General features: G+C 41.1%; 1 protein-coding gene across 3 annotated transcripts in view; it reads left to right on the top strand.

Moving 5' to 3' along the window:
* LOC147890165 (flavodoxin family protein / radical SAM domain-containing protein) overlaps positions 1-18,700 on the top strand; it is a 46,294-nt gene extending 27,594 nt beyond the window's left edge. The window contains exons 5-10 of one of the 3 annotated variants that reach the window (XM_087390758.1): positions 3,673-3,759; positions 16,437-16,594; positions 16,671-16,881; positions 17,345-17,551; positions 17,863-17,967; positions 18,129-18,700. In XM_087390758.1, coding sequence (XP_087246884.1) covers positions 3,673-3,759; positions 16,437-16,594; positions 16,671-16,881; positions 17,345-17,506 — 618 coding nt within the window. In that variant the 3' untranslated portion in view covers positions 17,507-17,551; positions 17,863-17,967; positions 18,129-18,700. Of the gene's footprint in view, positions 1-3,672; positions 3,760-16,436; positions 16,595-16,670; positions 16,882-17,344; positions 17,552-17,862; positions 17,968-18,049 lie in introns of all 3 variants that reach the window. The other 2 variants (XM_087390757.1, XM_087390756.1) reach the window with 2 other exon arrangements.
* The last annotated feature ends 8,335 nt before the right edge of the window (positions 18,701-27,035 follow it).

Genomic DNA, 27,035 nt, shown 5'->3' with positions numbered 1-27,035 from the left:
TTTGCCTTTGCTTCCATTGCCTGCATCCTTTGTTTCAGCCTTCTTGGCTTTCTGATCCCGTATGAACTTGAAGCACTTAGACTTCACATGTCCCTTCTTGCCACAATAAAAGCATTCAATATCCTTTTTGCCACGGGACTGACTGCGGGATTTGGACTTACTAGCAGATCTCCCCTTCTGCTGAGTCCTGCCTCTATCCTGTACCTGCAAGGCATTTGAAGACTTGCTGCTCGCATTATTCTTCCTGCTCATTTCCTCCATAAGGAGAGAGCTCTCTACATCAGCATAAATAAGAGTGACATTCGAATTTGACAGGGTGGTCTTGAAAGTGTCCCAACTCTCAGGGAGGGTACACAGCAAGAAAGTAGCCTTGAACTCCTCATCAAGATTCAATCCCTGTGCAATCAGCTGTGTAAAGATGGCATTGAACTCACTCAAGTGTGAGGTCATAGCTGTACCTTCCTTCATGCGAAGATCAACCAGCTTCTTCAACCAATAAACCTTACTGGCTGAGCTCTTTTGGGCATACAATTCTTCTAGCCTTTGCCATAGACCATAAGAGGTCTTTTCAGCCTGAACATTGAACACAAGAGTGTCAGAAATAGTGAGCATGATAGCTGCCCTTGCGGACAAATCAAGCTCTTCCCAGTCATCAGCTGCCATGTCAGATGGCTTGACACCCTTCACCCTTATGGGCTTAGAAATCTTCTTTAATAGAAGTACATTCAAGCACTGTTCTGCCCATAATGCATAATTGTGTGCTCCTTCCAGTTTCTTTATGTTCAGAATTGAAGAATCACTTCCCCCTGATGCCATATCAGATAAGGAAAGTATCTGACTCACTGGAAGTAAAAAGACTGAATAAAAATTCTGATTTCTCAGAAAAAAAAACTTGCTCTATTAAGAGCCAGGAGCACTCACAATAGTGCTGTTTTTTACTGTCAGGAAAATCTGCAGCAAAACAGTAAATGACCCTGCAAATACTGTACCTTCTGACACACTGTACCGTGCTCAAAGAGGCATAAACAGTAATTTCAGAATGCTGCAGCTGCTCAACAAGTGCTTAACAGTGCATAATCAGCTGACAAGGCACAAACATTGCTGTAAACACTGCTGTACTGGCTGTACTGATCACTTCTCCCACCTCAGATGAGGTATTGCACTGAGTTAATATGCATAAACCACTTGGCAAACACTCAAAAAAAAAAGACACTTCAGCCTGTCACAAAACCTGCAACAGAAAATGGGATAAATCCCAAGCAATCACCCTTCTGCCAAGGGGATAAAATGCATCTGAAGATCTCTGTCGGTGACCCAAGTGCTATCAAACAAAATCTGGGCAAAAGCCCCTTGATCTGACACCTGAACCAAGTGAAAAACACCTCAACACCGAGGTAGCATGCAATGTGAAAATCTCTCTGACAAAATCAACCAACAGTGTAATGCATATACTGTCCTGTGTAGAAATGACATACACAGATCCCAACGTACAAACACTCAATGAGGAACCTTTTGAGCACTGTCAACGATGGACAGTTAGGGACCGAGTAAACTCGATGCGCCCTGGCCAAGCGTGGCTCAACTGAGGTTCTTTGAGTTTTGCACAAGAAATGTGACCTGCAAGAAAATGTCACCTCGACACTGCGGAAATCAAGACAAATGTGTGCTCTCTGGCACCACACTGCCTCAAGGCATACAAAGCATCACCTGCCGGGCAAAAGCCCTATGATCTGCTCACCTGTAAACTGAGATTCAAACCCAGTAAAAGCATATGTCCTCTTGCAAAATCAAGGCATTACCTTCCCAGAACAAAATAACTGTGCAATCAACCACACACTGTGGTTCTCTTTTCCTCAAGCACGAGGTAAATGAAGGTACTTGCTGTACTTTCAAGAAAACACAGTTCTGTGAACTGAAAGATGATCCTGAATCAAGAGGAATGAAGAGCAGAGTGCTCTTTCTCCTCTCTTTCTTCCCCAAACAAAAAATGTACCTGTTGTACTTTCGTACTTGCTGTACTTGTGCAAAAGCTAGATCCAAGGAGAAAAGTATCCTCTGACACAGATCCCGAAAAAAAAATGTACCTCCCTGCTGCAAAAATCGGAAGTAGCTCCCTGCTCAGTTGAAGGGCCTGTCAGCGTACAGTACGGTAGTCTGTACTGTACGGCACAGGGCTGTCTGTACGGATGTACGGCCAACGTACGGATGTACGGCCGTACAGATGTACGGCGCGCGAAAGGAGCCTGCGCGATGCGCTGCCCCCTGCGAAGTGGCGCGCTGCTGCGCCGCCCTGCCCTGCGCGATGCGCCGCCGCCCTGCCTGCTCGATGCGCTGTCGCCCTGCCTGCTCGCAGCTGTAGCGGCTAGCAGCTGCTGTTGCAGCTGCTGGCGCTGTTCAGCGCCGCCTGGCCCTGCTGCAGATGCTAGGTTGAGGAGTTCGTTGAGGGGGTGGTTAGGCTAGGGTAGGGAGTGGAGTAGGGAGAGTAGGAGAGGTAGGCTCTGATACCAGTTGAAGGGCCCAAAGGGGGAAGAAGAGCAAGAGGGAGAGAGTGAGAAAGAGAGAGGACTCCAAATGTGCGGGTGTGAAGTGATGAGCCACACCACAAACTCATTAGTTTTATTAGGATTAGGTTTTATCCTATGACTGTCTTAAGACAGTCATAGATGTCTTAACTTTAATAAAGGGGTGGCAATGTGCCTTTACCCCAACACAGGAGCGAACTGCAGTTTTTACTTATAGACTTTTTGTGCTTGGTTATTCGGTGCAGATTTTACAGCATGACAAAACGTCGGGCTGCCCCCTCCCCAAGGTTTTTATTATTGAGAAAATTTTGAGTACAACAAGTCAGCATGCAGGCTGAGATACGTGAGAGTTTTACAAAGAGCTCAGAGAAAATTTTGAGTACAACAAGTCAGCACGCAGGCACTCTTTTGGTAGTTGATTGTTGATATTAATGTTGGGAATCCCAATTGATTGCATGCAAAAAATTTTCCACTAGAAGATTTTGTAGTTGTTCAACAGAATACTTTAGTTTTTGTAGTTTTGAGGTCTAATATACCCCCTATGCTTGTCTAAGGGTGCTTGGCTGCCAAGTTCACAAATGTTTTACTGTGCTTGCTACTGTATTCCCAAACCCATTTATCTCATTTGTTGCTGCTAGCTGTTGCCTATGCTCTTCTCTTTTGGAAATTTGACGTTGTGTAATTCAAATTTGTAAATTGACGCTACTGCTTTAACAAAATGTGAGACTGGTTTTTTAGTTGTATGGAAAAGGGAGAGGAGTACCCACCCAGACCCGCAACCCCCCTTCCCCCCCCGCCCCCCTTTTTCTTCTACCCCCCTCCTTCTCATTACCTAGAACATAACAGTAGTTTCCAGGAATGAATGGCTAAGATATTTTTAATTGTACAAAAAAGGGAAGTACCTCCTCTTGGTACTTAGAACATAAGTAGTTTCGAGGACTGTTTTAATGATTGGATGGCCTTAAATATTTGTCACTATGCTCTTTTAACAAAGACCATTTAAAAATTTTAATTTAGCCATTTAATTTTATAGATGCTTGCAAAAGCGTTTGACTGGGGCTCTTCTAGGTATGCTTATCCTCTTTTAGGATGCTTATGGTTGTGATATTGCCATATTGAGGATGCCAACTCACAAGGGCCTTTTTTGCAGCTTTATGTGAGTGTTGATGCAGCCACCAAGGAGCGGTTAAAGGCGATAGATCGCCCACTTTTTGCAGATTTTTGGGAGCGTTTCATTGTAAGCACCTTGTTCCACACTGTTTTCTTCATTATATGAGGTGGACCCTTAAATAAGATGTGGTTGGTTCTTAAAGGTGAAGCATGTTGTGACAATGTTTGGAGTGACCACCTGAAATACCTTTGATCTCTCATACAATGACGAGGAATCTAGGTTTTACTTTTGTAACCGGATCTTACATTTTATCAAGCTTTGCAACATATAGAAATGGTGTAATCTCTTTGCTTTAAATGCTTTTATGCATACCTTTTCCCAAGCTACAAATTTGTAATGCTCTTCTTCCATGTTAGAGTTCAAGCTAGGTGACATGATTCCGTATGAGATCCAATTCCCTTTAAAAAAAAAAAAAAAGAATAAAGTTATCATATGGATGTTAGGATATGTGAAGCCTCTCAGTGCTCCCCTTAACGGGGAAGGGGAAAGATTGCTTTGCATAAGATTGCGTAATATTGCTTTGCTTCATAAATTTGCAAGACAGAAACTGAAATGTTCAATATTGCTTGAGAAACTCGAAGTTCTGCTCTGCTGTGAGAGCTCCTGGAGCGGCAGCTCCAACTACTAGTGCTGCATTTTTACCTCTACCCATGCCTCTAGCTGTAGGAGTGATAGGTGTGGCCACCGTATCTGGTCTTGCTTCATCTCTATTGACACAATCCCAAAGATGTCTGCCAACCAAGATATTGTGAACCATAAAACTCCACAAGGAGTAGTTGGTGCCATCCAACTTATCCTCTTGTGTGAGGACTCCGAACACCTCATTGGGGTTGTTCTGAGCCATTTTTGCCAGATAAATTCAGAAATACAGCAAACTGAATAAGTAAAATCCTTTCTTGGGATGCAAATTGCACAAGTAAAATATGTCAAAGAAAATCTGCCCACAGTGACAAATACTATCATAGCCTATCAAAGGCTTAAATGCACCACAATGCTCTATTGAATGCCCCAAATAGAATCTGCAAAAAGTTGCAAAAGTCTGCAAATTGACTCATATTGAGTCCATAAATGCTTGCAAACTTCCAAAATGCTCTTTTACCTACAAAATTGCAATCCAAACCCAATTTCTTGTGGGAAATTGCATACAAAAGAGGGCAAATGGTGTGAAAGCCCCAAATGTTGCACAATTTGCACTCTGTCTGCAAAGGCCTCAAATTTTACAGCCAAACAATGGCTCAAATGCACAAAAATGCCTGCCAAACAACCAACTGCAAATGTATGCCCACGAATATAAAATGCCCTAATTTTACAGTCAAACAATGGCTTTGGGCACGAATGCCTGGCAAAGATCACCTGCTTAGAAAATTTGCAAATGCACCGAGAACTGTACGGGTTTCTGCAATTGTACGGATACTTGTACGGTGACTGTATGACGCACTAATTGCAATTGTTTGGAGCAGTACGGGATGTATCACACGTTCGACGCAGTTGTGTGGTCGAATTTGCGGGTACGGAATGCGAGCATGTACATACGGTTGTATGGTGTTGATAGAGCGTACCAGATTCTAGGGATGCACAAGCTCTATCAGTGATTTCTCTCTTTGTGAAGAGGTTCATTATACCTCACATTCGGTCATGCAAGACATCAAAGGCAGCTTGGGAGATATTAGAGAGTATGTTTGAAGCAAGAAATGATGCCAAAGTTTTCTTTCTGAAGCGAGAGCTTTCTCATACGCATATGGATGAGGGAGATTCCATGAATTCTCACCTCACAAAGCTTCAGGATTTGAGGGAGCAACTGCTGAATATTGATGGAGTCATTCTAGATTCAGAGATGATTACCACCACTCTGAATTCTCTTCCTGAGTCCTATCTTGGTTTCCACATCTCGCTGAATTTGTCATTGAGGGGGGCCAACAATCCTCTCTCCTTTCACAAGTTGGTAGGACTTCAGTTGAAGGAGGAGTAGACACGAAGAAATTATTGGAATATGGAAGCAAGAACTAGAAACTAGAAATGAAATAACAAGATTGAAAGACAAGAAATACCTTGAGAAGAGTGTAGACAAGACACAAGCTAGACTTATGGATTGCAATGACGTGACCCATGAATATATGGGCCAAAGTACAAGACATAAAGCAAGAGTGCTTATGGGATAATTGTAGAGGTGCCACATGGCACACACTCAAGACATAAAGACTAGACTAGACTCAGACAAATGTAAACTAGGGAAATAGTACACTTAGTGTGCACTTATCTCCAACACCCTCCTTAAGTGGACACTAGGAGTAAGATAGAAAGACAAGACTAGAAGACAGACATAAAGATTGATAGACTGAGAGACAAGATAGAAGACATGACAGACAAAGATCCTGAGACACCCCTCCTCAAGTGATATCCTCATATGGGTCCACAAGGGTAGGGACAAGATGGATCTAAAACACAACACAGTTAAATTGATAGACAAATAGACAGACAGACAAGACTAGATAGACAGAAGACTGACTGTAGACAAACAGAAAGACCAAGACACTAGAACCCCTTGACCTACATCATCGGTGGTCAAAGTGGTAGACAAGATATAGAAATAATCAGAAAGCCTACTTCTCATCATGTGAGGAAGGAACAGCAGGATCAGTTGATGGAGATGTTGCAGCAACATGGGCTGAGGTAGATGCAGGGGCTGATGTAAAGGGTTTGGAGTAGCAGTCCCTCTCCCGGTGATTATCACGGCCACAAATGGTGCATGGATGAGCCTTGAAATAGTCCTTCTCCATATGATTAGTTTTGCCACAATGGGTGCAAGGCTTTCTTACCTTAGAACTTCCTTCCTTTGCTAAAAATGCAGTGTCAGTTACCTTTCGTTGTTGAGTTCTTTCTTCCTCTTGGAGAGCATTGATGATACCTTCAAGAGAAGGATTATTGTGATACTTGAAGGTAGTGACAAGAGTAGCATAGGTGTTAGGTAAGCTTTTGAGAAGCACAGCAATAGCAATATCTTCGGAGATGGGGGACTTCACTGATGCAAGCTGAACCATAAGACTGCAAAGATAATTGACATGAGAGGCTATAGTAGCTCCCTCCTGCATATGTAGATCAAAGAATGAGATCATAAGTGCAATCTTAGAGTTTTTAGATCTGGGTCCAAAAAGGGTATCTAAAGTGATCCATGCTTGAGAGGCAGACTGTATGTCGGAGATGTGATGAATGTAATCATCTCCAAGACCGAGCAAGATGATAGCATAGGCTTTGTCGTTTTTGGCATTGGGAACATAAGTGACAACTTGCTCAATGTCGGACTCTTCGGGAGCAGCACGGTGAACAACGTCCCAAAGAACTTCTTTCATAAGATGGCACTTAATTTTGATTTGCCAAGTATGAAAGTTGGACCCATTGAATTTGTCGATAGACATGAGAGAATGAGAGGAAAATGCCATGTGAGAAGGTCTTACCTCTTGCTAAGATGCAAGGGCAGTGTCTATTCCCTTACAATTATTGCAAAAATAAATGAAAGGAGAGATCCAAGAAGCCGGTTTGCTCACCACTTTGTCAAGGCCATAGCATATGACAGCCCATCGAAGCAGGAGGAACCAGCAAAAAAGAGAGACTGCTCAGCAAACTGAAAGAGGCAAAGCACAGTACCTTAATCCCAGGTAGTGGTAGAGGTGCAAAAAGGGGCGCAGTCCAGGAGGTCGAACAGATGGTGCAGATCTCTGTGAAGATGGCGCAGATCCCGAACGGCAGCTGGAGAAGTGCAGCCTGTGCAGGTACGGATTTCGTACAGTCGTACGGACTGTACGGACAGCAGGTACGGATTCCGTACAGTCGTATGGACTGTACGGTCTGTACGGACACTCTAGTACGTTGATGCAGGTGCAGGAGCGACAGCAGGAGCGGGTGCAAGAGTGGCAGCAGGAGCGGGAGCTGATGGGCACAGATCTGTAGCTGAACTGCGCAGATCTGGCGTTCAGATCTGGCAGAAATGGTGTGGAGATCTGGCGCTCAGATCTGGCAGAGATGGTGCGCAGATCTGGAGCGGAAATGCACAGATCTGGCGCGCAATGGCGTGCTGTGATGGCGGGGCAGAAAGAGGCGAGCAGATCTGCAGCGGGGGAGAAATATGAGAAGAGGGGCAGATCTGCAGTGGGGGAGAAATCTGAGAAGAGGCAGACTGAGGGGAGAGAAGAGGGATCAACCTAGCTCTGATACCATATTGGAATATGGAAGCAAGAACTAGAAACTAGAAATGAAATAACAAGATTGAAAGACAAGAAATACCTTGAGAAGAGTGTAGACAAGACACAAGCTAGACTTATGGATTGCAATGATGTGACCCATGAATATATGGGCCAAAGTACAAGACATAAAGCAAGAGTGCTTATGGGATAATTGTAGAGGTGCCACATGGCACACACTCAAGACACAAAGACTAGACTAGACTTAGACAAATGTAAACTAGGAAAATAGTACACTTAGTGTGCACTTATCTCCAACAGAGAAATATGGCATCCTGGGCTGGTGACCATGCCATGCTTTCCAGTTCAAGCCCAAGGGGAAAGGGCAGCAAAAGCAACATGCCAATCAGCTCGCACATCAGCATAAAGATAGTCCTTTTATAAGGCTAAGGGTGATGCAGATAAGGAGAAAAAGAAGGGCATTTGTCATTGCCAGGTCATTATATTGGTGAATGCAAGAAGCGCATAGCTAAAGAAAAGAAAAGGGATTGAGGTATGGTTGTGTCAGATGCATCAGCTCCTCATTCACATGATGGGGGAGATGTTCCAACCAACTTTGTGGAAGAGCACTATGCCTTTCTGTCTTGCACTTCAGATTTTTCAGTGGGTAGTTCAGATGCTACAGCCACTAATGATGATGACCCTTATGCTTTTTTAACTTACAGTTATGATCCTTCAAAGGATGCATGCTCTCTTAGTATCAATGAGACACTATTTTGATAGTGGTGCTTCAAAGCACATCACTTCCAAGAAGAGTCTTTTTGCATCTCTGCATCCTCCACCTACTAAAAAGAAGGTGACTTGTGCTAATAATTCTTCTTACTTAGTATGTGGAGTGGGGGACATTATTCTCACATTTTCTAGGCATAAAGAAGAATTTGCTTTCAGTGTCCTCTCTTAATAGAGGAGGATTTCAGGTTGTATTTGATGATGCTAAGTGTGCAGTCAGAAACAAAGATAATGACTATGCTTTGATGTTGTCTGGCACTTTGTATCGGGGTCTTTTCTAGCTTGATTTATATGAGAAAAGATCTGATTATGCATTTTCAGTAAGCACTCCCACTACTGCGATGCAGAATGCGGAGTTATGGTATGTCAGGTATGGGCACATGAGCTATGGCAGCTTAATGACACTTCATAAGCATAATATGGTTGATGCATTGCTTTCTTTAGAGTCACCTCCTCCTCATGCATGTGAGGGTTGCATCCTTGGCAAGATGCATAGATTTTCTTTCAAGAAGGATGGTGCAGTGAAAGCTACACGCAAATTACAGCTTATTCACAGTGATGTTTGTGGTCCCATGAGGACACCTGCTTTTGGGGGTCATCTTTATTATGTTACATTCATAGATGACTTTACCGACTACACTTGGGTCTATGGTCTTAAGGCAAAATCAGAAGTGTTTATGCATTTCAAACACTTTGTGTTTATGGTTGAGAATGAGACAGGACTCAAGGTACAGACACTTCGCACAAATCAAGGGGGGGAGTATATGTCTCATGAGTTTGAGGCATTTTGAAGGAGAAAGGCATCACGCATCAACTTACAGCGAGGCTTACACCTCAACAGAATGGCAACGTTGAGTGCAAGAGTCACACTCTTATGGAGATGGATAGATGCATGCGTACCAGTAAAAAGTTGCCTCACAGGTTTGGCTTGAAGACCTCATGTGTGCCAACTATGTTTTGAATCGGACTCCCACAAAGGCTTTGAAGACAATCACTCCCTATGAGGCATGGCATGGGAGAAAGCCTTTAGTGGATCATTTCAGAGTTTTTGGTTGTGTTGCATATGCCCACGTGCCTGTGGAGTTTAGACACAAGTTGTCAGATAAGGCACTTAAATGCATTTTTGTTGGGTATAGTTCACAAAGCAAAGGCTATCGTCTCTACAATCCTGCTTCACGCAAGATTTTTGTTAGTAGAGATGTTATATTTTCTGAAAATTCAGCACATACACATGCTGAATTTAATATTCCGGCTTCTTTAGATGATGTTTTTGAGGGGATGCTTCCTATAGCGTTTGGTTCCCCAGCAGAGGTTCATGCTGAAAATCAGAATTTACAGCAACCTCCTCCTGATCCACATGCCCCGATTCAGCGACCGGCTGATTTTGTACCTTCACAGGGTGTGGATGAAGTTGTTAGGCAAGAGATTCAAGAGATACACGCAGCCAAAACAGTCCCGAATTGGTTGCTACAAACTCTCAGGGAGAGTAGGCTTGAGGCCCCATTGCCTGGTAGGACTCGTAGTGCAGTAAGGCACGCAGGGGGGCCTCTTTCAGTTGAGAGAGCTTATGCAGGGACTCTTCTTGATGAAGAGGAGCCTGACTCTTTTGAAGAAGCAAAGGATCATGTGCATTGGATGCATGCCATGCACAATGAATTGCAGTCCATAGAGAAAAATCAGACTCGGGATCTTGTGGATTTGCCACCAGGTAAGCATGCCATTGGTACCAAGTGGGTTTTCAAGGTAAAAAGAAAGTCAGATGGGTCTATTGACAGGTACAAGGCAAGGCTGGTTGCCAAAGGCTATGCACAGAATAAGGGCATAGATTATGAGGAGACTTTTGCTCCTACATCCTGGATGACCGCCATACGGTCAGTTATTGCAATGGCTACAAATTTTGTTTGGAATGTCCATCAATTGGACATAAAAATAGCTTTCCTTAATGGGAACTTGCAGGAAGAGGTTTATGTCAAACAACCTCTTGGATTTGAACTTTTTGGCAATGCACTTCAGGTTTGCAAGCTTAACAAAGCTTTATATGGGCTGAAATAATCTCCACGTGCATGGTATGGATGCATTCCTGGCAAGTAAAGGATTACATAATAGTCCCACGGAGAGCACCGTCTACATCAAGAAGGATGGGGGGGATATTTTGGTCATCATTCTTTACGTAGATGACATGCTGCTCACAGGGTCAAATGATTGCAGATTTCAAAGCTGAGTTGAAAGCTGAATTTGACATGACATATTTGGGCATGTTAAATTTTTATTTGGGGATCCAGTTTATACAAGACAGGCGTGGCATCGTTATGTCTCAATACAAGTATGTGCAAAAGCTTTTGGATAGGTTCAACATGCATGATTGTAAGCCTATAGCCACTCCCATGGAGCCGGGGCTGAAGCTTACTATGTATGATGCAGGGGAATTAGTGGATGTCACACTTAACAGCCAGGCTGTTGGATGCCTCATCTACTTATGCAATACACGGCCTGATATTCAGTATGCAGTATCTCAGGTGAGTAGATATATGCACAGCCCAAAGACAACACATTGGTAGGCTGTAAAAAGCATCTTCCGTTATTTGCAAGCCACAAAGTCTTATGGCTTGATGTTTCTCGGGGGGGTGACTTGCAGATGCATGCTTACAGTGATTCAGATTGGGTTGGAGACTATGATACCAAGCAGTCCACTAGTGGTAATTGTTTCTTTTTGGGCAAAGCTTGCATTTCTTGGCTGAGCAAGAAGCAATCTACAGTGGCTACTTCCTTATGTGAAGCTGAGTACAAGGCAGCTTTCACAGCGACAGTTGAGTGTGTTTGGCTGCGACGTTTGTATATGCAATAAATGAGAGGGATAGGGAGAGGTATTAACATCCACGGGAGGCCTCGCGGCCTATGGGACAAAGTACACAAAAAAGCGGACTCATACAAGCCTTAGTGGGCTGAAGCAAAGGGCGTGCTAGGGCCCTTGCTGAGTACTAATCTATGCTAACAAAATCATAATCATGAATAGAAATAGTCAACTACAACTGAATAGTGGACCAGGTTAATCTATCTAGTATTAGGTACAAGCTGAAAAACAAGTCAGTATTGGGGTTGGGACTCAGGATCAGAATCAGAAACCGAAGCTTGGCACAGTGATGGCTCTCTGGTGGGCTGCGAAGATATCTCATATTTGTGTTTGTCGAGCTCTCTCACGTTGCAGTGGGGGGTGCGGTCTCTTCTCTCTCTGAATTCCTTGGGCTATGTCCAGAGTGACTCCTCGTCTCTCTCGGTCCCCCCTGAGAAAAGTTGTGATAGGTCAGACCTCAATAGAATGTGCTCTGGGCACTCTCTGTCGCACATGTGGTCTCTATGTCCCTCTCTCGGTGGTACTGTGTCGGCTGGTAATCGAGACTGCTCTCATGTGGGCTAGCTCCTCCTCTTTCGTTCCACTGTGTCATGGGGCTGAATCAAATGTATAGAAGTCTGTGACGTGTTGCTATGCCCTATCAGTCTCTATGTCCTGTGGTGGTCTAGCCATCCCCTGCTGCTCTTTGATCTGTCGTAGTGGTGTCTCCTTGTGTTGACGCATCTCCATTAGATAGAGCCCAATACAGACCTAGTCATGGAAATGGATCAGTCGTGAAAGAGGACTGAAATCACTCCCCTCCAGGCAGAGACTGGTAACGCCGCCAGATCTCAAAAAATGCTCCTTTGTCTCAATTGCCCCCAGTGTACATAGCATGCAGACCCGCTGCTCTCTAGGTATACCTACTGCTCTCCCTGCCACGATCCTTAACCGATGGGATGAAACCCGCATTTGACCAATGGCAATTCTTAGTGCATGAGACAATGAATGAGAGAGAGAGAGAGAGAGAGAGAGAGAGAGAGAGAGAGATTAACGTCCATGGAAGACCTCGTGGGCCTATGGGACAAAGTGCACGGAAAAGCGAACTCATACAGGCCTGAGTGGGCTGAAGCAAAGGGTACGCTAGGACCCTTGCTGAGTACTATTGAGTGCTAACAGAATCATAATCATAATCATATCAAGCAATCTATCCAAGCGCTGGGACGAAACCGAAGCCCGGTACAGTGATGGCTCTCTGGTGGGCTGCAAAAATGTCTCGTATCTGTGTCTGTCGAGCTGTCTCACGCTGCGGTGGGAGGCGCGGTCTCCTCGCTCTTTGGACTCTTTGGGCTATCTGTAGAGTGGCCCCTCGTCTCTATGGGTCTCCCCTTAGGAAAGCTGTGATAGGTCGGACGTCAATAGAGTGTACTCTGGGGGCTCTCTGTTGCACATGTGGCCTCTGCACCCCTCTCGGTGGTACTATGCCAGCTGCTCATCCAGATTGCTCTCATATCGGCTAGCTCCTCTTCCTCCACTCCACTGTGTTCGGGGGCTGATTCAAATGTATAGAAGTCTGTGACGTGCCGCTGTGCCCGATTACCCTCTATGTCCTGTAGTGGTCTGACCATCCCCTGCTGCTCTCTGATTTGTCGTAGAAGTGGCTCCCTGTGTTGCCGCATCTCCATCAGATAAAGCCCGATACAGACCTGGTCATGGAAATGGATCAGCCGTGACAAAGGACCGAAGCCACTCCCCTCTAGGTAGAGACAGTGGTAGCGTCCCCGAATCTCATAGTAGGCTGGGCAAAGAGAGAGAGAGAGAGAGAGAGAGAGAGAGAGAGAGAGAGACGTTTCTTTACTTCGTAGCAACAATGCCAAGGAGCCAATTGACTCACTTCAGACTCATCTGAAGTGATTCCTAGGGATCGAGCTCTAGATTCTTGCAAAAACACGGCAGCAAAGATAAAGATTCTTACACACTCAAATAAAAGGGGATGATGACTTCGATATTGAAGGAGCTCACCCCAATTAAAGAGCCAATAGAGAAGAAAAGGCACTTATTAGGAATTCAAATCTAAGCCTAAATATTCTCAATCTTAAACTAATGTAACAATGGCCATTCTATGTTAGGATTACAAATAGTCACGCTGTTATAATAAAGGTGGTGATGCTTCATGCGCTCGCATTTTAGGGATTTGATGTGAAAGCTTCATACATCGTCTTCCATCTGTGTTGATAGAACCGTGTGTGTGTGCACGCGCTTTTAACAAGCCTCACATATTTGATCATAATCCCATTCTACTTTGGGTATCTGTTATAGAAATTGAGGAGCATGTCTTGATGAGACATTAATTGTTTCTGAGAAGCTAAGTATTTTCCAAAGGTCAATTTGAGCGGCCGTTAGATAAGGATATTTGAAAGTGATGTCTACAAAACTTCTTTTTGCATGCATTTGGACATTACGAGTTCTTAGTAATACGCTGTGGACTTATGCATGCATCACCAACTTTTCAACATATGATGAACGATATCCTCTGTTCAGATCTGGGAAAGCTTGTTGTTTTCTTTTTAGATGCCATTTTGGTGTACAGTAAGACTCTTCCAGATGCCATTTAGGTATACAGTAAGACTCTTCCATATACAGTAAGACTCTTCCATTTTGGTATACAGTAAGATGCCATTTAGTACGGACTATTTTGGAAAAAGAGACACCCTTTGCTAAATAGAGCTAGTATGACTTCTTGAATTAGGATCTCATATATCTTGGATATGTCATCACTATGATGATGTGTGCATTGATGTAAATCATAAAAGTATCTGAGTAAGGCTATTATCATGTCGAATTCTTTCCGATCTTTTAATTTCTTCCAAACTTTTTATTTGGAACTATGCCAGGTTAGCTTTACCCTTCTGAAAGGGATAGAGAAAGGGAGGGATAATTAATACTGTTGATGCTTACTTTAAGCAAATAAAGATGTGGCACCATCTCCTATGCTCCATACCCGCATCTCTCAGTGGTGAGCCAACACCCTCCTTGGCACTGCCTACAAAATCCTAACAAAGGCAGTAAACCTTAGATTTCAGTTTCTCCTACTCGACCTTATACATGACAGTCAAACTAGCTTCATACAAGGGAAGACCATTTTCGATAATATTTCTCATTCTGGAAAGCACTTCAATGGGCAAGACAAGCCATCAGTCCTTGGCCATTCTTTTACTTCAATGGGCAAGACAGGGTGGATTGGACTCTCTTGGAGGGAACCCTATGCTGCATAAATTTTCTAAGCAATGGTTCCCAGGAGTTTTCTGAGTTTGTCATTTAGCCCAGAGCCAATTCCCCACTCATTGGCAGAGGAAACAGATTTCAGATCTAGAGATATGCTCGCCAGGGCTGCCCGCTTGCTCCTTTTTATTATTTTTGTGGCTTAGGCCTCTCCACTCACAAACAGATTACTAATCTCGATTTTCCTATCCGAAATAACAAAAAACTCTAGATACCAAGCCTGCTGATGAGACAGCTATGTTTTTGGAGGAACCCTTAATGTTCAGAGCATCTTAGAGGATTTTTGTCTTGCATTAAGAGCACTTATCAAATGGCACAAATCTGTTGATTCGGCGCTGTGGTGCACATCCCAGGATGTGGAATTGAGCTTGGCTTCAGATGAATAGAGAGGGTCTCTACTATCAAATGCTTGGCTTGTTAGGTAGGCATGGACATCCACCCCACCCAACTATTTACTCTAGCCTTGGAGGACATCAAGAGGAAGCTACTTTATTAGAGCCCTACGAGCTTGGTTTAGCTTGGTTTATTACACACCTGCTCTGCAACATGACGAGAGGTCGCTTGGGGATCTGTGGCTTGGCTGACATAGTCCGGCCCACAGCAGCAGATTAAGGCAGGGCTTTTCTCATAGCAAGGGTGACCGCCGCGCTTATCAGTCTTTGATACAGTGCCGCCCTCCTTGCACTAGGCGTCCCTCAAGAGACTCAGCTTGGGAGGTCATTGTCAGTCTCACTGCATGGCAGATTTGAAGAATGGATGCACAAGAGGTGCTGGATGGGACTTAAACCTTTGCCTTCCAGTTACTTGCAGATCTGGCAGGATACCATACATACGCTCCTGGCCAATTGGAGCACCGTCCAGGGTTCCTCACGCACAGTTGCCAGGAGAGCAGTTTTCATGGCCATGGTACACTCACAGGGCCTTCATGGCAAGAATGTCCAGACAACCTTAGTCTATACTTAATAGTTACTTGGCTATAACGGCTCTGTCGTGGGCTGTTGATGCCTGCAGATGTGAAATGTAAGATTTTAGAGAGGACCGTTTTATAATGAAAAGTTGCCCTCTGAAATTGAGGGTCAAAAGCGGCACAATGAGCGCAACATAATGGATACTGATCAGATATTTTTATGATCCCTGTATGTGCTATTGTGCACAGCAGTCATGTGCATACCTGCTGTGCATTTATGGGATTGCATGTACATGATAATCTCTGTCTCTGTCTATGTGTGCATGCATCTGCAATAGCAACAAAGATAAGGCTTACAGGCATCTTCCTTGGTACAGCATATAAATTTTGCCCATATTTTCTGCAATGATGATGCAGATGATGTCATACTTTGTTTGTGAAATTGCTGCTTCTCTTTTTTAGATGAAGTGTTACACTTATCTAGTCTGGTACAGTAAATAAGGTTTTTGTTCATTGTATACTATAACCTGTATGATTTGTGAAAAGGGTGCCAATTCTGTGCAACAAGTTTGTACTTCTCAATGCCTGAAACACAAACATACTGAATAAGCTATAAACAATGAAAACTTGTTTTTTAATAGCTATCCAATTGTTTTGCTGCCATTGGTACAAACATTTGTGAAGTCAGGAGTGTGCAGTTTTTTTTAAGACCCGTTTGGGAAGCATTAGCTGTATGATGCATCATACATGTTCTGATCAGGATTCTCTCAAGGCTCTTGAGCAAAAGCATCAACGGACTGTTTATAGATTAACTTTGGTCAAAGGATGGAACACAGAAGAGCTTGAAGGCTATGCAGACCTCTTGAAAGTGGGTCAACCTGACTTTTTGGAGATCAAAGGTGTTACGTATTGTGGCTCGTAAGTGCTTCTCCATATATTTTCCGTGTATAATGAGATATTTTGAATATCCTGAAAACTCTCTTTTAATTGACAGGTCTAGAACCTCTACTTTAACAATGGAGAATGTTCCCTGGCATGAAGATGTGAAGGGCTTTGCTGAGGCACTAGCTGCAATGAGCAATGGGAAGTATGAGCTTGCGTGTGAACATGCACATTCCTGCTGTGTCCTTTTAGCAAATGCAGATAAATTTAAATTGGGAGGCCTTTGGTACACATGGATAGACTACAGCAAGTTTCATGATTTGGTAAGTCACGGAATTTCTTCGCTTGTTGGCACTTGTGTATGCATGCTTGTGGATGCATATACCCTGGTTTTTTAATTCTATCAAGGATTCATTTCTATTCTTATGCGTTAATGTTGTATTATCTGTCCCATAGCATAATTCATGGGTTCAATCTTCTTAGCACATCATTTTAATGTCGGTTGTAAGCCTGTGGAGTTCCCGTGTGTTGTCATGGATGCACACCTCATATAATAAATCTGTCTGCTATGAAAACTTTACTGTTATTTCTCACTTATATTGCTGTATGCTTAGTTCGTGCTCAATCTTACAAAAGATGGCAGATTGTTCTTTCCATTTTCATTCTCAGTGTCTCAATACGGAGTTTGAATTTTGATTGTGCTAATGGAATTGGGATATGTTCTTGAGCTTCTGAAATACTCTTGACGTTTAACATCATTATGTTGCTCATGTGTCTCCTTGGCAGATTGCCGCTGGAAACCCCTTTAGCAGCGAAGATTATATGGCTCCCACCCCCAAGTGGGCTATGTATGGGTCAACTGAAGGTGGTTTTGACCCAAAGGAAGTGCGTGTGAAAAAAGAGCGTAGGCATGGCATTTTACAGCCTGATTCTGGAGGTTGTACTTGAATGGATAGGATGAGAAAATTTTTATCAGTCTATTGACGAAAGCTGGTAAGGAAAATACTTCTGTCAACCTGGTTTTAATCTTTGAAGGTAATGCCTTGGTCTTGTTGGGGTAATGTTTCATGCTAATGAAAGTGTTTACATGGCAACCTTCGTGAGTTAAAAGTTTGTTTTTGTTGGGGGCGTGTGAGCATGCTCAGGTAAATGAGGGCTACAACTTCCTACTAGATGTATACTGAGTTGATATGGCCACAAAGTGTTGAATGAAGCGAGTAAAGATCTGAGAAGATAGGACTTGCTAAATGTTTTTCGAATATGGGGTCAAGCAGTATTCTTATTATTTTCACTTGACCTCTCAGGAAACTAATATGCGCCTTCAAGAAACAGAGGGTGCACCATTTTTGAAGGCAAAGACAGACGTGTTTGTGCTTCTTTTCTATGCTGATTAGTGTTATCGCTAGAAGGTGGGCATTGAGCTTTCTTTGTGAAAATGATTATCTTCAATTTTACCACTTGTACCTTTTGAGATTGTGCACATTAATGCAGGTCAACTTGTTGTTCCTGAGGATCAATACTTTGTTTCAGGCCCTTCCCTAGGGGTGACATAAGCGCCTTGCCTGTGAAGGGTCTTCATTTGGAGCTGTTGCGTGGTGATGGACTGAGGGAGATGCCATAGCTAGGATCTGTTGTACCAAAATAATTTAAACATGATGGAGATGAGTTAGAATCGTCAGGTTATTTTGTTAAATCCCTTATCCATACCTAGAGGCAATGCTCAACACCCGAGAGCTGCTAATTTAATGGTGCAGTCATTTAAATTTTAAAATGCGAGCAGCTGCTTTGTGTTATGGAATATGGCTGTTAGCGGTTTGTATATTCTGCTTTCATGCAGGCTCTAATTTTGTTGCGTAACACACTTTGGGAAATCTGTTCAATCTTGTCAGTCATATTCCAATTTGTATCCTATTCTGGAGTTTCCAATAAGTGGAGGAGCTGGTTTTGAGTACAGAAGCTGTGCTGTTCTTTTCGGGGGCATCATGTGAATGCAATATGGTCTGAGATTGTCTTAATTGGGGGAATTATGCCAGCCAATGTTCAAACTACTTAAGCTAAAGCTGTTTTTTAAACATCTTGCTTCTGTAGTGTGATAGTTAAACATTTGTAGTGACTAAAATGTGGCTGATAGATAGTACCTCTCTTTTCACGAAGATCCATCGTTTCAAGAATTATTATGCAACTTGGGTCATTGAACCATGCTATGATAAAAAAATAATGCAAGTCCAAGTGAATTCAGAAGTCCAGAGTTTGCTGTTCCATTTTGCTCGTTTATTAGTTTAAAGACTTTACTAAGCGTGTTCAAGAAGGATACATGTTAAAGGGAAAACCTACTTCTATTTGCAACTTCAAAATATGAAGAGTAATAAGTTATTGTGATATGTTGCGATACCTTCCGCATTGGATGCTTGTAGACAAAGGTTTCTAGCAAGATACGAGGATTTTGTATTTAAGAACATTTTGTCTTGTTATGTGTTAAAAATAATTGCTTTGATCATTAACTAAGTTTAATGAGTTCAAAATTTACACCCATATCCAAAGATTGAACTCAAAAGTATTATTAGAGATAGAATGCCACTCGTGTGATTGTCTACAATGGACAAAAGAAAAATATGTGAGCTTAATAGACTTGAAAAAGTTATCATTTACAAACTAACAATACAACAACGCTAGGGAAGGTTGTGCCTCTACCTTCACATGTGAACCTTCTCTTTATCATTTCCACTCTTCTATACGCTTTGATAGCTTTATATTCTTGCAAGTTTTCCTGGGATCCCTTTGTGTGCGTTGGCAACTTTCGCTTTCTAAGTGCAACCTTGATCCTCTATTCACCATGCACACGTCTCTCCTTTAAGCTAATTGTTAGGTATCTTGATCAACATGTCTCTCCTTTAAGCGGATTGTTTGTAGACATTAGGTATCTTCATCAATGGCCAATGTGAGAAGATGATGGACATGTGTAGTGGGGAGGGTGGTTGAACATATACATGTAGAAAATTTGCGTATATGCTAAATGATATGTGTATGAGAAGACAAGCTAGTCATGGAGGGGTCCCCCCAAAAAGCAAAAAATCAATGTATCTATATTTAAATTGATCGCCCTCTCTATCTATGCTTTATTCCTCTCTTGTGGCTTGTATGCTAGTTCACTTTACAACGCCTAGCTCTTTTTTTGTGAGGACTTTGATGCTCTTTATTTTATCTCAATGGTCTTTTCTTGCAGCATTGTGCCCTTGAATGTAGCTCTTGGAGTCTAGCAAGTCTACAAGAAGCTCTTGCTACAGTTTTCATTGCGTTTTGTAGCTCTTGTTGCTATTGTGCTATTGCTTTGGTTTGCTCCCCTCCCATTGCATGTTTTTCGAGCGAGTCTTGTTGCAAGCATGCATCATTAGGTGGAGTATGGAGGTTGGTGTGCATCTCGAGGTAGGAAGTTGAATATTTATTACAGTATGTACAACCATGCGGATTGTACGAAAAAGGGTGCATGGTGCCCCTTATTAGATGTGATGGTGGGCTATCCATATTGCTCTCTCTCATAATGTAGCTTTGAAGAAGAAAAAGATGTGTATGGTACAATGCAGCTATGCATCCTTTTCTTGTGTTTTCTTGGAGTTGTAGCAATCTTCTTGCTAACATCTTGCAATTTCATGTTGGTGTTAGGTCACTATTTGCTAGTCTCTAAAGATCTATTACATTGATTCCTCACCTTATGAAAACCCTCTTAAGTCAGTGTGCAACTAGATAGGAAATGGCTCCTAGCTTTTCTTTTGTTTGGGTTTTGGTGTCAACCAAGTACTATCGTATTCAGTGTCATTGGCTAGGTGAGGAAATGTAGCCTTCTGTTCTTGTCCCCTGTGAACTAAGTATTGGTCCATGGGTTTCTAAGCTGTAGTTTGCATATTTTGTTTTTCTAATAGTTGATAGTGTTGTAACATGCACTTTAGGTTAAGCTCCTTGTTTTCTCAAGTTGACAACTATCAAAGGTAATCTTAGCACTCAAAAAATATATACACCAAGTCTTTGTCACCGATGGTTTGTTGTTTGCTATGTGTTAATGATATGTGCATATTTAGTGCTAATGCATGCTTGATTCTTCTTGCAATGTCAGGTGTAGGTTTGGATAGTGCCTAGTAAATAGGCTTGTTGGAAAGGTTATTCACATAGTGCACACTTTTGAAAGGGAAGCTTGGTTATACTTTATCTTGGACTTTGCACATATACTTGGAATCAAGTGTGAACTAATGGACCATAGATTAGGGGGGATTAGTTTTAGAAGTCAAGTCATAGAAAGTCTTTGCATCATCGAATCTTAGAGATTATCCAAATGTACACATAGGTTAAAACATGTAATTTTGATATCTGTAGGTGTTGATATTTTAAACCCTAGTAGGGTAAATAATGAATTAATTGTAAGATCACAATCCTAATTTAAAACTTTAGCTAAAAGTCTAGCTACCTAGCATTTTAATGCTAGAAGCTCTCTGACAATTCTCCCTACCAAAATTAACATCCTCTTGTTGCCTTTCACCTACAATTTGATAATTTGTATTAGGCGTACTTCATACTCCATGTTAATGATTTTAGTCTTGTTCAAAGTCGTATAATTGCAAGATCTTAGGATTTCCTTGCCTAAAATTGCAAAGTACTTGAGCTCTCAAACCTACCCAAACCCAGTTGGAGGACTTTTAGACATCCCTACTCCAAAATCACATACTTATTCTCATGCATCAACCCTTATTTCCATAGAAAGTAGTTACTAGAGCATCCTTACTCAAAATCACAATCTTATTTTGGTAGCTCAACCTTGTTTTTGTCGAGTGATAATTTTTAAATTGTTCCATTCTAAGTCAATAATTGGGTTTGACATTAAAACACCACAATTCAAAATTGTGATTAGAAGGTGATGTGATTTTAAAATAATAACTAAGTTGATGCCTCCGTGTTCTTTGCGTGTCTCCCTTCTCGAGAAGCACTTCTTACCCTCTCTATCTTGTGCATATTGCATGAAATTTCTTGATCTAGGAGGATATATTGTCTGTCACTCAATTATTTGTGTTCCAAATTATGCTCATCTTGCTATATGGTTTAGAGTTGCTAGGTTAGTACAAAGACGTTAATTTGGTAGTCTTGGAAGCTTTGCATGTTATTGTGAATGCATTTTGCTTATTAAGTTAGCCCTCATGATATTGTGTCTATAACTCAATTATTTGTGTTCCAAATTACGCTTATCTTGCTATATGGTTTAGAGTTGCTAGTACAAAGACGTTAATTTGGTAGTCTTGGAAGCTTTGCATTTTATTGTGTATGTAGTTAGCTTATTAAGTTGGGAGAAATTTAACTTGTGGATAGAGGCAACAATACAAGAAAGATGGTCAATGCCAAGTGTAGACAAGGAGACTGCTTTCTGTTTGAGTGCAAAGCGTTAAGCATGGTTGATTGCTAAGCTTGGCAACCTCCAATACCAGAGGGGCACACAAGAGATTGCCCAAGCAATAAATTTGGATCAATCATGCCATGCAGTATTAGGTTCCCATGAAGCTTTCCTCTCACCCATGGTGGGTTTTAAATGGCCATTCAAAAAAAAAAGAGAGCTCAAATTTTGTAGAAGAGAACAAGCCAATTGCTTGAAGGACAAGTTAATAGCTAGCAACAAAGATCAGTAAGCTCAAATTCATGATGGAGGAGACTAGTAACCCCCCAAAAACTTGGAGAATGCTCTCATGGCCTTAAAGACACTAAGCAGGTTAGGGAAAATTTGAACAAGGCCACATACAAAAGCTGACATCTCTATAGAACACATCTAAAGGCGGCAAAGAATTGTAAAGGTAAACTTCAAGAGGTGGATGCTTGCATCACGTAACATGGAAGTAGCACTTCTAGTCTCAAAGAAAACTTGCCTGGCTCTAAACAAGGACCCTTATTGATTCTTTGTAGGAGTGAACAAAGTTGGCACAAAGACTTGAGCATTTGACAAGAAGCTATGGAGGCTCTTGGGCTAACTCAAAGGACAGATAAGGAGGCCAAATTCTTTGCCCATTTAAGAGTTTTTTTGCACAGCTTAAAAAGTTTTAACAAGAGGGACAAAAGTCCCTAACATTTGGACATATACCACAAACTTTGTGAACATGGAAAAAGTAAAGAGCCAAATGCTAAACAAAAGGATACATAAGACGCATGGTGACAAGTAGCACAAATGAGAAATATAATGCCATCACAGATAGTTACACATAGACACTAGCTAAATTGCATGCCGATAGGCCTAACATTGTTGGCAAGTGGGTTAACAAATACAAATTCACACGTGATCATTAAGTTGACAAGTGAAGCAAGGTTAGTAGCAATAGGCTATGCATATGGAATTGAATATGATGGAGTGAAAATGAATGCAATTAAAATTGTGATTGTCATGGTTCAAATGGATTTACTTATTGAATGGTGACATTGATGAGGAAATTTCCACAGATCAACTAGATGGATATGTAGAATGCCTTCTTGAATGGTTATCTTAATGAGGAAATTTGCATAAATCAGCTAGAAGGCTATGTAGCTCTACGGAAAAGCATTTGAAATACAAATTCTTGCAATGTAGTGGTATGGCAACAACTCATCTTGAACCGGTACTATCTCTAGTGTGGGCCCACCTTGAACAAATCCCCTTTGTTGATGTCCTGGCATACTATTCAAGAATGCAATAGTCTGATGCTTGATCTGTGGAGACAATTGACAGAGTTGTAGTAGGGTGATGTTAGGCTTGAATTCCATTGGTGTCCTTTACATCATCTTGGTTTGAGACATCTACAATGAATCCATATGTATACATTGTCAAAATAGGCTAAAGCATTGCAATCATCATACTTTATGTGGATGATTTTCTAATTACCCTTTCATGTGAAGATTGCTTGTGAATATTAAGAGCAAACTTACATCCAAATTTCCTAGCTTCATTTCTTTCTTGGATTTGAAATCTAGAGATTGGATGGGAAAATTATGCTTAAACAAAGTGTACCAAAAATATTATTTAGAGAAAAGCATAGGATTGGATGTGAACAATGCCTTCTTGAACAGTTATCTTGATGAAGAAATTTACATCGATCAACTAGAAGGCTGTATAGTTCTAGGGAAAGGCATTTGAAGTGCCAATTCTTGAAATTGATTTGTGGTATAAAATAGGTCCCTAGACAAGAGAATGCTAGAATTGGGTATCCTTTACATCATCTTGGTTTTGAGACATCTACAATTAATCGACAATTATACATTCTTAAAATAGGCTTAAAATTTGCAGTCATCATACTTTATGTGAATGATTTTCTTAGTACCCTTTCATGTGAAGAAATGTTTGTGAATATTAAGAGAAAACTTACATCTAAATTTCCTAGCTTCATTGCTTTCTTGGATTTGAAATTTAGAGATTGGATGGTCAAATTATGCTTGAAGCAATTCTAGATGCTTAATACAAGGCACATGGATAATTATGCTTGAAGCAATTCTAGATGCTTAATACAAGGCACATGGATATGCGAGTTGAAGCTTTCACAACACTTCTCTAGATGTAGATTCAAAGGAGTACAAGTAGCTTGATATACTCAACAAAATTAAGACTAGGCTTGAATTATATAGTTGAAGTGCTCATCCAAAACATGTAATGCCTTGAAAGGTAGATTTTCGAGTGGAATGCATAGTTATTAAATACATTAAAGGATCCATAGGTTTTGGTCTAAACTTAATACCTGAATTGTTTTGAGTTTGAGTGCATTCACACATCAAGATTCGGTTGATAACATTAATGATTAGAGATTTGTAAAACATTTTTGTTTTCTTTCTTAGCAAGAAGCACCCTAATGTTGCATTGTCTTTAACATATGCTGAGTTTAAAGCAACAACAAACACAATATTAAAGCAAAATATAGAGCAATAACAAACACAATTGGTGGAGCTATTTAGTTTTGGAATTCTATTAGGATTTTTAGTTGGTCTCATGGGATCCAACTTCATCCACTCCAACATCATGGGTAGCATCTAGCTAACCTAGAACATGAGCTTTCATATCGACACCAAAAATATTAAGGTGCATTGCTTCATCTATTGAAAACATATTCTTTGGAGAAGTTGATTTGCTTTACTGCCCTACACATGAGCAAGCTACATATATTTTCACAAATCCATTAAATTTTGGCAAGTTTTCAAGTCTTTGAGCTAGTCTTTGTGTATGCAAAAATTTATTGCATGGTAATAGGGGGAGTAATTGATAAGTTACTCCAAGGAACTTTACTCCACACTTTCGTTGCCGATAACATAGAGGCATGTATTTTTGTATTTTTTCTTTCTTAGTAGTTCTGCTTTTGTAATCAACCCTCATCTTGAAGTATAATGTAAGTAGAGATGTTGAGAATGTAAATGAAACTTGGTTCACAAGGGAAAGTGTGTATAGAAAGACTAATAGAAAGGGCATATACCACATCCATAGACTAGGTGTAAATTGCCAGATGGACTTCCTAAAGATAGTTATGTAATTTGTATCTCTTCCTTTTGGAAAGAAGAGTACATATTTTAGATCTTGGTTTGGCATCCACCTCCATCGTCTCCTCCCCCACATTCCATGCTCTTCCCAACATCCCCTCCACTCACCTCCAATATTTTTTGCTTTTCTTGGAACTTTGGATGGTTAACTTTACTTTTGCATAAAGTACATGGAAATCCCCTAAACACTCTTTCATCTGCATGGGTAGTGTGTGTTGTTATAATAGTAGTTTGTCAGAACAATCACCTCTCTACTGATTATCAATAGTCTCTCGCTAGGACCTCAAAGGCTTTAAGCATTTCCTTTCCTTACTATAACCATTGAGAACACATACTTGAGATTTGATGGCAAGCTTCTTCCTTAATTTATCTGGCATTGGGTTTGCAACATGAACCAAATGTTCTAAGATTACTTATGTTGAGATTTCGTCCAATGAAACCTTCCTTGGGAGTCATATTGCAATATGAACTTTATGAGATAGACTACAATGAGATTTAGACAAACTCTTTTCATCCATCATGCCTTTAGCACATTCTGAAATTAGCCTACTCTTCCATTTTACAACACAATCTTGTTATGCGACGCAATGGCACAATATTGTTGTGTGATGCAACAGCCTAAGAAGTGTCTTTTATACAATGATATTTGCAAAAGTCTGAGTGTTGATGAGATTTATATCCACTAGCATTATCACCTCTCTAAAACTTACTATATTTTTTGGTTTCCTTCTTAACTAGAGATTTGAAACCATGAAGTGATCAAATACTTCAAATCTATTTTCCATGAACTGTATCCATGTTTTCCTAGAGTGGTCATCAAGGACAAGATTTCTATAAAATTTCATGTCCTTATGATAGATATCCCTACAACAATCTCATCTAAGTCACTCGTAGCTCACTCATATGCTCTCCCACTACATTGTCTTTATCCCGTCTGCACCCATGCTTGGTGTTCGTGTGTGTTTGTGTGTGTATTTAAGGCCTCTAACCATGGTAGATCCCACTACCTGCAAATGAGAATAATGAAACATCAATATAAGTATCACCATCCAAGGCTAAGTTTTTTTTTGCACTTTCTTTTTATGCTCTTTCTCAATCTACTTGGTCATATTGGAGCCTCTATTGTTGCTTTGGATCTTTGGATCTCCTTTGAGAGCTTCTTTGCCTATGTTACCCTTTGCCCCTTATGAGATTATGCCTATGCACTCTAGCTCTTCACTAGCCTAGAGTTTGGACTCCCAAGGCAATACAAACCTTGTAATTTTTTGAGCTGCCTCAACAAAGCGAGCAAACAAATGTAGAAAGACTGCTTCCTCTCATTTTAAGCAACTAAATTACGAGATTTTGGACTTAATTAGAGGCACAAGGATTACTTACTGGTCTCTATGCTGGATTATTAGCAATCCTTAATGTGTAAGGTTACATTGCATCTCAAGCTAGATGTAGCTGAAGGATAAAACGTGAAAGAAACTACACTAGTTCAAGGGTTTCACAAAAAGAAAAATCAAAACCTCCCTCAAAGAAAACAAGTTTATTTCAACACAACACAAATTGAAGATGGAGGATACCACCACTAGAACAATATCTAAATTTTCACTCTTATTATCCAAAATCAAGAGACACAAGGTTGTATATATAGCCCTACTTATAAGAACCCTTTATGGGACTAGTCCCGAAGACCTATGAGAGATGATCCATCCAAAGTGGAAGATGATCAGGACTTCTCTCGTTCTAGAGAATATAGTATACATTATGAATTTAATAAACATTGAGGGGGAAAAAAGGGAGAAAAATGAGTATGGATGCATTCTTGATGCGTATGACAATGCTTGATACTTGAGGTCACTATCTAAATAGTAAAGGACATGTCAACCGTTGCATTTTTATTTATCACAAAACTACCTTAATAATTTTGTTTATTTCATTTAGTCCAACTTCATGTTCATTGCATGTCCTTTTA

The sequence above is a fragment of the Dipteris shenzhenensis genome, chromosome 19, assembly GCF_047967505.1.
Source record: "Dipteris shenzhenensis isolate YYH24624 ecotype China chromosome 19, Dip_SZ_1.0, whole genome shotgun sequence".
Lineage (NCBI taxonomy): Eukaryota > Viridiplantae > Streptophyta > Polypodiopsida > Gleicheniales > Dipteridaceae > Dipteris > Dipteris shenzhenensis.
This window is presented reverse-complemented; position numbering and strand designations above follow the sequence as displayed.